This window comes from Lygodium microphyllum, unplaced genomic scaffold (assembly GCF_053477565.2).
Source record: "Lygodium microphyllum isolate KBCC unplaced genomic scaffold, Lygodium_microphyllum_v1.1.10 scaffold_144, whole genome shotgun sequence".
NCBI lineage: Eukaryota > Viridiplantae > Streptophyta > Polypodiopsida > Schizaeales > Lygodiaceae > Lygodium > Lygodium microphyllum.
In genome coordinates, this window is record NW_028229627.1 from 8835 (window position 1) to 22865 (window position 14031).

Sequence of the window (14031 nt, forward strand, 5' to 3'; positions counted from 1 at the left end):
ACAGACACTTGAAACACCTTTTTGGCGCAAGGAATAGAAGAATTAGAGAGACGTAGATGTCGAGGTGATGTTAGTTGACCATCTAGTGATCCGGCCCGTTAGCAACATCAAGCGGAGTCATAGACCCCCAAACGAGTCTTGACTGTGAGCGGAAGGCACAGTAGAAAACCCCATAAACCGGCAAGGACAACTAGAAATTGAACATACAAGCGTAATAGGCTAGACCCATAAACTAGAGTGCAAGAGCTGTTTGGACACTTTGTTTTCTCACTGACTCCGATTTCCTATACATAAAACACACTTAAGAAAAGCTAAAAGCTTGATTGCGCATAGTGTATAGAAAAGAGTACACACACACACACACACACACAAAGTGAGGGTAAGTTGAGGTCTGTTTGTAATTAACAAGGAACTCACTCAACCGTAAAAACTTAAAAGGAACCCACTAGTAAGAGAAGATCCGAAGACATTGATGGGTGATCGAATCTCCAAAGGTAGGGCCAAGCTAAGAACACAACTGGAAAGCCTAACGCAGCAAGGACCGAAACCATCAAGGAAGTGGATCTACCCAACCTCATCAACCTGATCCACAACTTGGCAGAACAAGAAGTCTTAGTCATGGAACAGGGCAGCTCAGGCCATGGAAGCAACGAAGAACTTGACCTAGGAGACTTTCCTGAGGGGATCCAACAGATAGTGGCATGCATACCATATAATGTAATAGATTTTCCTTGAAAATTAATATTCATTGTGTGTGTGGAATAATCTATATTTGGATTATGCTGGTGTCGCCAAGGCATACCTAAAATAATGTCACTCGACTGTAATGGAACAACTAGAAAATTTCTTCTTTCAATGTATTGACCAATTTGAATCTCTAAGTCTTGCACTTCCTGTGTACCATTATACCTAGTGCCTAAGAATGCAGCTTTGATGCGATAATGCGTAGGTACAGTCTGTAACTTCAATTCTTTTACTAATTTTGCTGAAATAAAATCATGAGTACTACCGTCATCATGCAAAATAGTCTTTTCCTTTCCATGCACCAAACATTTCATAGTCAATAATGAATGTGGGGTAGGCATACCTGGTAAAGTATCGGAAGTAGTAGTAATGTCGTCCTCATCTTCAGAATATGACACTCAAACCTTGTTGGAATACCACAGAAAATCTGCAGAGAATATCATAGTGGATCTTGAGGAGGAGAGGAAGCTAGCACATAAGGCTCTGCAAGGCATAGTCACGTACAACCAAGATCAGCAACCTAGGAGCTTACGCCAAAGCATGGAGATGCGAGAGATCTAGAGGGTGCTAGCCCTAGCATGCAAAAATCGGATAGAGAGCGAGAGAGCGCTAGAAGAAGACATCACGTTGAGCGAGCTTCTAACGAAGTGGTTGCTAGATAACATGGCAGCAGAGCAGAGCACTGCAGCGCTGTCAACATCACTATTGGCAGGGTTGGGAGTCAACCAAGGCTCTAAGAGCTAATAAAAAATTCCCATGGTAGCAAAGCAGCTAGACAAATACCAAGCAAAACAGCGACCCATACAGATTTGTGGAGCAGTTTGAGCAAGTCTACAAGGCCAATGGCCTATCTGATCCTATTCAACATTCCCAAGATTTTAGACTGTGCTTAGGTGATAAGGGCCGTGACAAGGGCCAGACCTGGTATACAAGTCTGGATGTTGCGGAGCGAGCTAATTTCGACGGGCTGAAAGATCTCTTCATTAAGAGATTTTCTGAACCTGGGTACTCCGATAATCTACTAGTGCAACTTATGAACGTCAAGCAGAGAGAGAAAGAGGACATCCGAGATTACGTGACCCATGTGAGGAGCCTCTTCAAGAGAATCCCTATGGGAGAGAGACCAACTGAGAGAGTGATGTCCATGGTATTCATTAACGAAATACAAAGTGAAGAGCTCTACAAAGCCTTGGCCGGCAACTCGAGCTTGCAGCGAGATGCATTGGCAAGGGTCTTTGAAGAAGCTATTAGAGTAGACGACCAACTCAAGGAAAGAAGCTCCAGAAGCTCAAATCAAGAAGAGTTTAGTGCTAGGAATTCCGAAAGGGCCTTAGCGCCGAGTGAGAGACTAGGCCCAAGCGCTCAGGATAAAGGGAAGGGCACTGATTCAGGACAAGAGCTAGTAGAGATTAGGATGGACATAGCCAAACTGTAGGAGATGATGAGACGACCAACGCGTCCACACATCCAATGCATGCATTATGGCGGAAACCACCTGCCAGTCGAGTGTTAGTATCCAATACGGTTAACAGAGATTTTTTTTTTGTGCCGTGGGGTCAAGGCACTCTAGACAGGGTGTTTGAAGACTTGAGAGAGTTGATGGATCCACTGCATCAGGTCCTTTGAAGGCAAGACAGGTGGCTACACAATACTACATAGCTTTGCTAGGGTTCACCGCTAGGCCCTCAGGCTATGAGAGGGATAGAGAGAGAGTTTGGTAGACCACTAGGAGGATGGTTACAGATAGGATGAGTAGATGTTTGATGGCCCATTTTATGAAGGAGGAGTTGGAGAAGGCACTTGTAGAACTGCCCTCACGTGTCCAAGAAAGGATGGATTAGATAAGTCCTTTTTGAGCTACTGGGATCTTATTAGTGTAGGCCTCATCTCAGCTTTTTAGGAGATTATGGCAGCTTATATTTTGCCTCGAGTTTTATTCATAGAATTCTCTTTTCTTGGAAAAAGAAAACAAGGGTGCCAACTGCTGCTCTGAAGTAGTATCAATGCTCTGTCTGTGGTGGACACGTCACACCCCTGCACACTGCTGTGCATCCATCCATTAGCTGTACGTCAATTCCTGCCGAAGCAATGGCAGAGGTTTGGCAGGGAACCAGCCGTGTATACCAGCCTCAGGAAACGATGAAGTCCAGAAAATAAAAAGGGGGGGAGGGAGGGGAGGTCAGCCCTGAATTTGGATTAAAATAGACAAAATATGTTTGGAAATATAAAAGCAAATCAAGACCTTATGATAGCAGATTGGTAAGGCAACCTAAGCATCTCATTGAAGTGCCATTGGGAACCCAAGTGGAGTTCTCATTGGCTTCCAGTCTAGTTGCTGAGTGTCACAAACACAAAACCATAGGATTGTGACACTTGATAACAGCTCCTGAAGCTCTGCAAAAAACCTCCATTGCAGCTACAAAGACCTAAAATTCTCCTCAGCCCATAACAGCTTTGTCATCTGCAAAGTATACATCCAATAACTCCTCAAGCTTTGGGATGGGTAGTCTGATGCCTCGAATGCATGTAACTCTATCCCTCAGGAAAGAACTCATGGTTTTTGGAACAAATAAGAAAAGAAGAGGTGCAAGGGAAGCATTCCTATCTCATTGACCTTTGAATGCTAAATGTGTCATCTTTGACACTGGCAATAAGAACCTGGTTGAGAGCTGAGTAGACTGTTCCCACACCTCTGATCCATGGGTCTGGAAAACTCATCCTCAACATGGTACCCTCTAGGAACTCCCAATCAACTTTGTCATAAGTCTTCTCGAAATTGAGAAGAAGAATGATGAGGTCATGTCCCCTAGATTGTACAAGAGCTGTGAACTCCCAAGAGGTGAAAATATTTTCCAAGATGATGTGCTCTACATTGTTCCAAGCAAAGTGATCGGTCTCCCCTAGGAGATCTCCAATCTATCTCCATTGCCTTTCAGGATGAGGTGAATCAATCCCTCAGACAGCCTCTCAGGCATACCTCCCAATGCCATAATCTCCTGAAATCCTGCTAGAAGTCCTGTGCTGATCACATCCAAGTAGCTCAAGAGGACAACCTGTCCAATCCATCATTCCCTGAACCCTCCTGGTACTTTGCCACACAATCTCTCTATCCCTCTTAAAGCCTGGAGGTCTCATTGTCAAACCCAACAAGGCAGTGTAATCTGTGGCCACTTGTCCAACCTCTTGTGGCCCTTGCAAAAGACCCATCAGATCTCCTGAGTCCCCTAACACCCTGTCTAGAGTATCTAGGACCTGTGGTGCGAAATAATTCTTTGTTCACCCTATCCCATACCTGTGTTCAGAAAGAAGCCTTCACATACTTTGATCTAGCCTCCTTCATAGGATCTATTTCTGCTTTGATAGCATGCGTCCTCTCGGCCATGCACCTGTATCTTGGCTGCCTTTCCTCCTCTCTTTGAACCGCTGCCAATGAGGCTCTAGAAACCCTCTCTCTCTAAGATATCTCTCCTACTCCTACCCTCCTCTCTGAAAAAGAGCTTATGTCCTGTAGCACACTCTTATCCAAGTCTCTAGCTGCCTTGCCAGATTATGACAGAACATGGAACATGCTGTAGGATTCTGATTGTTTACAAGGCTGTAATAATCTCCATATAGCCTTTTGGTTGAAGAGAATGTTGATGCAAGAAAAGGAAAGATAACAGGCATAAAAGGAGCACCACACCCAGTTTGTTGCCCAAAATCAACCTTGCAGTTATTTGAGGAAGAATTCCGTTAGTGTTTAACTACAAGCCAATCTTCTTTCTTCTTGAAAATTCTGTACGATCTGCTCAAATCAACCTCGTTGTCATGTGCAACAAGGGGAAGCCAGAGAGGGTGTGGGGATTACTTTTCTAAAAATTTGTGCTTCAATATAATATAATTTCCTCTCTGTAGAAAAGGCTTTACTTTAAAGGGCAAGTCAAATTTCTCTTGCTCTTTCAGACTTGATGGTCTCATTCATGACATTGTAACTGACTGAATTCAATTCTTCCCACTAGGGCCATTGTGTCTGAGAAAGACTAGTGCATAATCTAATGGTGCTGCCAGCGCCAATTCAGATATCCTCTTTGAACTTTCATTCATGCCTTTAATGCCAAATCTGTCAATATATTAGAAATAATTCACTAACTGAATTCGAGCCTCACCAGTAGGGCCATTGTGTCCAAGAAAGAGTAGTGCATGATCAGGTGGTGCTGCCAGTGCCAACTCAGATATCCTCTTTGAACTTTGATTCATGCCTTTGATGCCAAATCTGTCAATATATTGGAAATAATTAAAACTAAGAAAGTTGACAAGTACATGGTCATAGAATGCAAAAAGCACACACCAAAACATGAATCAAAATTCTTAAGGGTTTTGTCCAAAAAGGAAAGACAGAAACAAAATAAAAGATGGACCTTGTTTGCTTGCACATGTTGATGATGCTGCATCTGTCATCCGTCTCCTCTGTCAGTCCATGTTCCGTCCATTCTACCCTGTCTGCCCCATCCTTCCTACTTTCTTACCCTCTTCGCTACACTGCATGGCACATCTCTTCCCGCACCCCTTCCCTCGAGTCTTTCTCCAAGTCCACAAACCTTTCCTCTACTTTCAATCTATGTTCCTAATTGACCACAGCTCCTCTCCCAGCCCAAGCTGCAGCCTCTAAACTTTTCCCTTTCTCTGATGCCACGTCTCTACCTCTTCCAGCTGTCATGATCTGCTCTTTTTCTCATGTCCTTACTATACCATCCTCCCCCTCTTTTCTTGCAATACCTCCTAAAACTGTGTACTATTTCATAGGAGCTTCTAAGACACTAAGTTCCATGCCCCTGCATCATTGATAAATTACCCGAAAGTTCATAGGTGTTGGGTATTTCACTTACGCCTACGCTGGAGTGTCAGTGATCAGTAGGACATTGGGGCACTTTTTACTCTCGGTAGGAGAGGTTTTTCCCCCAGACTTTTGGTATTATTTCGTATGTGCTTATGTCACACACTTACGGGCACTTACCGTGTTCGGGTGTGAACACTCCCTACAACCCTAAGGTTTAAGGGTTGTACCTTGTACTTTCTTTTTACACTCTTTCAGACTATTGCATTAGGTGTCGTGCTTCACTCTCACACTATCTATTGATTTCTGTCTTGAGCTTTGATCCCGACTTCATCTCACATTTGGTATTAGAGCATTGGCTTTGTTCAACTCAGCTCTGCTCAGCATTCGGGAGTCTCTGCTAAGTTCAGCCTCAACTTTCAGAAGGAGATGCCCTGCTCCTCTGCTTTGCACAGCTCGGCCTGCTTCTCCCCACGTCAGCAGCATGCCACGCCAAACACCCCGCAAGACTGCAGAAAGTCCCACTAGCTCCCATCAGTCACGATACCTCAGCCACGCTCACCCCCTGGCCTGACATTGCCCCGCCAGTCATCAGTCGCCTACATCAAGGAACGCCGCCGATTGAGCGCTGCCCGCCCGTCCGCCTCTGCAGCGTCGCCTGTTGCCGTTTGAAGCACCATTTTCTGCTGTCTAAAGCCCCACTTGCTAAGCGCTCATCGCCCGTCTGTCTCCAGCGCCACACGACTTCGATTGTGACTCGCCACAGTTCTGACACCTGCCACTAGTCTGTTTGCGACGCCCAGCTCCGCCCTGTGCACTGCTTGTCGTCTGCAACCCCTGCTCTGCACCTTCCCACCAGAACTTCGACACCCGCTAGCTTGCTTGTACCTGTGCCCGTGTCAACCCGCCACTTTTGAGGTAAAAAATTCAAGAATCAATTTTTTGGAAGAGGGGGGTTTCTACCCAAGTAGACACAGAACTGTGGATACGTACGGTGGATGCAAACTTCTGGCCAAATTTATCAGACATTTTGGGGCTTTTGTGTTTTTTGAGGACAGTGGCACATGTATTGCATTTTCAGTCATTGATAGACAGTTTTGAACAAATCTGGGGCAAGAAATTTTGGGGATTTTGTTGATGCAATGTTGCTGAACACTGAAAGCACCTTGGACTGTGTGAATTGAAGATAGTTTTGACAGAGTGCACCTCAGTGTACTAATTGCAGAAAGTTATTTCTTGCAATTTTTGGAAATTTTCAGATTTCCAGTTTGGTCCTACTTGGACATTGCTCTTTTGCTTCTTTTGGTAATTGATTATCATGGCAAATCAAGGAGGAGATGTCTTCACCTATGTATCCAAGGAGGATAGATTGGATGGAAACAACTATTCACTTTGGTCCTTCATGATGAAGAATGTGCTTGTGGCGAAAAATCTTTGGGATTATGTCAGTGGAGAAGAAGCTAAACCTGGAGTTGTGGCTCCAGCTACTCCTCCAGGAGGACGTGCACAACGGGCACCTTAGCCTGCTCCACTTCAGCCACTTCCCCAAAGATCAACAGCTCAAAAAGCGTGGGATACAAAGGATGCACAAGCTTTGTCGCTGATTGCATTGGCAGTTCAGAGATCCATCATCCCCCATATTCGTTCAACAGCTTCTTCATGAGAAGCGTGGCTAACTTTGGAGCAGATGTTTGCGAGAAAGAATGAGACTCGCATCTCTTTCTTAAAGAAAGAGCTAGAGACATTGAAAATGGATGAGGGTGATTCTATTCATGATCACTTGAAAAAAATTCAAGACTTGTGTGAGCAACTCATGAATGTTGATGAGTACTATTCAGATGCACAGATGATATCTACCACTTTGAACTCATTACCTCCTTTGTACTTGGCTTTTTATACGGCCTTAAACCTCGCCATGAGGATTGCCGCACAACCAATCATTTTTCTTCAGTTAGTTAGTTTGCTTCTAGAGCAGGAGCAAACAAGAAAAAATAGTGGTGTGGATGCCATAGCCTCTAAGCAGGCTTTTATGGCTAGACAGAAGGGCAAAGGCAGCCAAGTAACGAATGCTCCGCAGAGTTCTGGGACTTTTGGCACATCACACGCAAGTAAAAAACAAGGGGACACGCAAGCCAAAAAGGGCAAATGCCTTTATTGCAAGAAGCCACGCCACTACATCACTGAGTGAAGAAAGCGCATCGCGAAGGAAAAGGAGTAGTCAGGAATGTCTGTTTTTGATGCTCCTTCCAACACTATTGAGTCCGCATCCTTTGTTGCAAACGGGGACTATTGTTTTTACACATGCAGTTATGACACTAGTTGGGCTGATTGAGCATTTAGCTCTACTGAGAATGCAAGCACTTGGTTTTTTGATAGTGGTGCTTCTAGGCATATTACATCTTGCAGAGATTTATTTGCTTCTGTTGGTGCAGCTCAAGTTGGCAAGTCTGTACAGTGTGCCAACAATGCATCATACCCTATTAGAGGTATTGGGGAGATTGTGCTCATAGCAATTGATGGCTCTATTCTCCACCTACAAGATGCTTTGTTTGTGCCACGCATAAAGATGAATCTGCTCTCTATTTCTTCTTTGGCACGTTGTGGATTGCAGGTCACATTTGATGATGACAGATGCATGGTCAGAGACAAAGAACACATGACTTTGGTCTTGACAGACACTTTATGTCATGGGTTATACGAGTTGGATGCTCTTTCAGTTAATTAGTTAGTGTATTTGGCATCCACTCTTACTCCTGCTAAGTTACAGATAGAGTTATGGTATGCTAGGATGGGGCATGTGAACTTTAGCAGCTTGATGCTCTTACAATGTACATAGATGCTAGATGGATTACCTCTACTGGAGAGACCTCCTGAGCACTTGTGCGAAGGATGTATTTTAGGAAAAATGCATTGTTTTTCGTTTCCCCGTGCTGTTGCTTTTAGAGGAACAACTAGGTTGCAGTTAGTGCATTCAGATGTACGTGGGCCTATGCAGACAAAGTCATTGGGAGGATGTTACTATTTTGTGACTTTTATTGATGACTTTACTCGATTTTGCTGGGTCTACTCTTTGGTCAAAAATTCAGAAGTGTATGATGCATTCTTGGCTTTTATCGCACTTGCTGAAAACCAGTTTGGTTGTAAAATTAAGACTCCGTTCGGACCAAGGGGGGGAATACATGTCCTCTATGCTGAATTATTTTTTGAAGCAGAAGGGCATAGTCTATCAGTACACTACTACTTATACTCCACAACAGAATGGGGTTGCAGAGAGAAAGAATCAGTCACTCATGGAAATGGCCAGATGTATGCTGAAAGCAAAGAGCTTGCCACATAGTTTTTGGATGGAAGTCGTCATGTGTGCTTGTCATGTTCTGAACAGATGCACCACCAAAGCATTGAAGAAAATTACAACTTTTGAGGCTTGGAACAACCGGAAACCTTCTGTTGGACACTTTTGTACCTTTGGGTGCCTTGCATATGCACACATTCCACAGGTACTAAGAAAAAAGCTGGATAACAAGGCTGTTAAATGCATTTTTGTGGGATATAGCAATGAGAGCAAAGGCTACAAACTCTATGATCCTGTCTCTAAAAAGGTGTTTGTCAGTAGGGATGCATTATTTGATGAAAAATCAGAATTGTCCCTTGCTGGTTTAGATACATATCAGGCTGCCCGTGATGTGTTTAAAGGGCTGCTGCACATTTGGTGATTTAGCTCAAGTTTCAACAAGTGAACTCAATGTTCAGCCAGCTGCTCCATTGGAAAGTGTAGAAAATCAGCCATTGGTTGATCTGAATACTCAGCAAAGAGCTGAAACTGAAATTCAGCAAGAGCTTATGCACAGTCAAGAGGCAAGACAAATGCCTAGATGGTATTTACAGACTATGAAAGATAGTCATCTAGATACACCCATGGCTGGTTGTACTAGAAGGCAAACTCGTATGTATGATACTGCACATACCATGGAGTTTGTTATGGTAGCAAGCACCCTTGATGATGAGGAGCCTGAATGTTTTGAGGATGCACAATAGAGTGTGCATTGGATGCCAGCAATGCAAGCTAAATTGGATTCTATCACTAAGAATCAAACATGGGATTTAGTGTTTTTGCCCTTTGGGAAGAAAGCCATTGGAACAAAATGGAAAGGCATTGACTATGATGAGACATTTGCTCCTACTTCCCACATGACGACCATCAGGTCTATGGTTGCTTTGGCTGCTCATTATGGATGGACTGTGTATTAGTTGGATATTAAAACTGCATTTTTACATGGGAACTTCATGAGGAAGTATATGTACAACAGCCCATTGGTTTTGCAGTTGAGGGATTGGAACACTTGGTTTGCAAGCTGAAAAAAGCTTTATATGGTTTGAAACAAGCTCCTAGAGCTTGGTATGCAAAGATAGATGCTTTCTTGCTTAGCCAAGGGTTCAAAAACAACTCATCTGAGTCTACCCTTTATGTATGTAAAGAGGGGGGATCCATGCTGATCATTTGTCTATATGTTGATGATCTCTTGCTTACAGGGACACATGCCAATCAGATTTCAACATCTAAACAAAATTTGCAGCAAACTTTTGACATGTCAGGCTTGGGGTCTTTGCATTATTACTTAGGCATTCAGTTCATACATGATGCTTGAGGTATTGGTTTATCACAGTTAAGATACATTGGTAAACTTCTTGAGAAGTTTGGCTTATAGGATTGCAAGCCAATCTGTATACCAATGGAACCTGGACTAAAGCTGTTATTACATGATGATAGTGATTTGTTTGATATACACACATATGCTCCAGCACTTGGATGTCTTATTTACCTATGCAACACTAAGCCGGACATACAGTTTGTAGTTTCAACCCTGAGCAGATATATGCATCAGCCACGCATGCCACGCATGCCAGCACTTGGATGTCTTATTTACCTATGCAACACTAAGCCGGACATACAGTTTGTAGTTTCAACCCTGAGCAGATATATGCATCAGCCACGCATGCCACATTGGCAAGTTGTTAAGCGTATCTTCCGTTACTTGCAAGGTACTAGATCTCTTGGATTGCTTTATGCCAAGGGGGGACAACTGCAGTTACATGCTTACAGTGATTTTGATTGGGCTGGTGATTATGATTCGTGTCATTCCACTAGTGACAATTGTTTCTTTCTTGGCTCGTCTTGCATATCTTGGCTTAGTAAGAAACAGTTCACTGTTGCCACATCATCATGTGAAGCCGAATACAAGGTAGCTTTCACTACCATAGTTGAATGCGTATGGATTAGACGCTTGCTAGTTGATCTGGATGTATTTGTTACGGAGCCTACTCCTTTGTTCACTGACAGTTAAGAGTGCCATTGCAATGGCACGAAACCTAGTGTTTTATGCACGCACGAAACACATTGAGATACATTATCATTTTGTCAGAGAGAGGCTATATGTAGGTGATATCAGCCTTGTCTATTGCCCTACCACCAGTAATGTGGCAGACATCTTCACCAAAGCTCTTCCTTGTGACAAATTTGAAGCATTTTGTAATGCTTTAAATTTGATCTCCTTTGGTGGCGGATGATCCTTGTACTCTTGATCACTCTTCACTCCAGGGGGGTTTGTTGGGTATTTCACTTACACCTACGCTCACATAGGATTGTGGGTGATCAGTAGGACACTGGGACACTTTTTACTCTCGGTAGGAGAGGTTTTTTCCCCAGACATTTGGTATTATTTCGTATGTGCTTATGTCACACACTTACGGGCACTTATCGTGTTCGAGTGTGAACACTCCCTACAACCCTAAGGTTTAAGGGTTACTTTCTTTTTACACTCTTTCAGACTACTGCATCGGATGTTGTGCTTCACTCTCACATTGCCTACTGATTTTTGTGCTGAGCTTTGATCCTGACTTCATATCACAAGGCTTCTAAGACACTAAGTTCCATGCCCCTGCATCATTGATAAATTACCATGTATACAAGAGTGAGTTGATACATTACCCATATATTCAAGAGTGAGTTGATGTAACTCTTTAGCTTCCTTGAGAAGCTCCTCATGAACATTTTTTATGAAGGGTATGTATATTATGAACATGGCAAGGGTATTGCTAGATACCATAGGTAGTCACCTTGGAAGTCTGCTCATACAATGTTGATATATGGATGGAAAACCAGCTGAAATTTGTCATCTGTTGTGTACATCTACCCAAGTGAGCATACACACAATTATTATGGATATAGGAGAACCTACATATGCCTAATTACACAGGTACATGTGCAATCACTGTGGCCATAGAAGCCCCTATACGTGTAATGGCAGCATCAAACAATGTCAATACTTGCTTCCACAAACATGAGTCTCTCAATTTAAGGAGCGTATATACACCTCATCATCCTAATTATGATAACAATGTGCAAAATCACACCCTAGTATGTTGGTTATGAAGTAGATCATATTCAAGTTTGGGACAGTTAGGAAAACTTGACATGCATTGTTTTTCCCTGAAAAAAAGACAGCATTATTACTACGACCTCACAAGAAATCTTTGAGGTAAAATAAGAAGTACAAAAAAGCCATGTAAGAGACTATTAAATACATGGTTGAGTGAACATCTAATTTGGTGGGCCATGATGTTGTACAACATCAAGGTGCTCCTCTTCTCAGATATAATGTGATTGTAAGAAAGCCACAGTTCTTCCAAACAAGAGAACCTAAAATCATGGCTCAAAATGCAAATCAAGAGACTCCCTTTTCCTTCTTCCTTATGAACCTATCCACTTGCACATCACCCCAATGAAGTGAGCCATGGAAATACCTATAAGCTGCAAGGTGATCCCTATACACCTCTATTGATTACTAACTTGCCTGTCATTCTTCTACCCATGATCCTAAAAAAATGAATTGAACATGAATGCAATTGCATGGAAAGGAGAGACATAGTTTAAGGTTTAGGCTAAAGTGACATCTTTTCAAATTTGAGTACTTCAAAGTTGGTTGGAGACCAATGTTGAAGGTAACAAGCTCATGGAGCATCTGTGGATAAGCTAAGTCATGTAAAATTGTTGAAATATACCCATTTATACTAATTTGGAGCGTGCAAAGTGAGATTGTAGCTCCTCTATCATAGGAAATGCATTTGAAACATAGGAAAATGCAAGGCAAGTCCTGCTGGAATGCATATGGTAGGGATTAGAGCAATTGCTCTTTGTTTTCGGGCATGAATTGAATGTTATTTTGTTGTGGCAATTGTGCAGGTTTGAATTTACTAAATTTGATAGTGAATTGGGTGTGCAAAGGTTAGGGAAAAGCATTGACAATGATGCATAAATAGAGGTGAGGCTTTGCACAACAAATTAGATTAGTTTGGAGATGAGATTTGCATGTATTACACATTGTTTGTAGTGTGTAGCAGTGTGGAACCAAGTTTGCACCTCCAATGCCACTCCAATGCCACTTTTGTAGATCATTGGATTCAAGATAGCATATATTCATATGCATTACACTTGTTAGAGTGTGGATGGACAGATTTGTCATGCATTTGGTCAAGATTGGTGAGACAACGAAGGATACCACCCTAGAGATAAGTCCAGGTTGATTCAAGAGCAAAGCACATGGGAATCCATAGCATTAAGAGTTCTAGTTTGTGGTAGCAAGTCATTTGTGATTCGTGCAAGCTTTGAATAATAATAAAGAGTAACGAAAGGGGCACCAACCTTTGGGGCCTATGATACGTCTTCTATTGTGCAAAAGCATTTGAGTTCTCATGTTTAGTGAGTCTTCTGTTTTTTGTTGAACTAAGTTTGCCATTATTGGCTCTCCGATGTTAGACAACAATAAGGTTACATTCTTTTTGCATAAGCTGCCTGAAAAATACTTCCATTTCATTCAACACATTATCTCGTTGTCCCGATTGCCGATCCTCTGTGAGTTCGAGTGTCAGTTCTCACGCTACGCGAGGCTGCACGATCAAGTCCAAAGAAGTCCTCCACATACTCTTACTTAGAGAGGGGTCAGGTTGTCTCTTCTTCACAAGGAAAAACAAACAATGGTAAGAACTCATAAGATGCGAAGGCAAGCCAAAACAAGGGTGACACACTTTCCTCTAATGGAAACAAAGAACCAAAACCCATTTGGCAACAACTTCCTAAGAAAAATAGGTTTTGTACACATTGCTAGAGATTGGGCCATATGCACGAAAAGTATCATACCAAAGCCCAGGGTCTTTCTCCTAAAAATCTCAACCGATTGCTGCGATTGTCTCTACTCCTGTTAGACAGTCTAGTGGGGCTACACCTCCCGCTATTGCCTCATCTACTCCTTTTTCCCTATAGGCCATTGGACATGTGGCATGAGGCCAGTCGTAGTAGCCTATATCTTTCAGTACCCCTGTAGGATTAGCTGATTGGTCTAGTAGTTTCTCACCCATTGCACTCTTTGTATCCATTCCTAGGTCATTATTGACACCTCCATCTATGAATATTTTTCTAT

General features: G+C 42.7%; 1 protein-coding gene across 1 annotated transcript in view; it reads right to left on the reverse strand.

Annotated features, from left to right (window-relative positions):
- Nucleotides 1-4854: 4854 nt before the first annotated feature.
- The window catches only part of LOC148008419 (uncharacterized), a 199828-nt gene continuing 190651 nt past the window's right edge, over nt 4855-14031 (reverse strand). The window contains exon 7 of the mRNA XM_087674241.1: nt 4855-4996. Coding sequence (XP_087530367.1) covers nt 4855-4996 — 142 coding nt within the window. The remainder of the gene's footprint in view (nt 4997-14031) is intronic.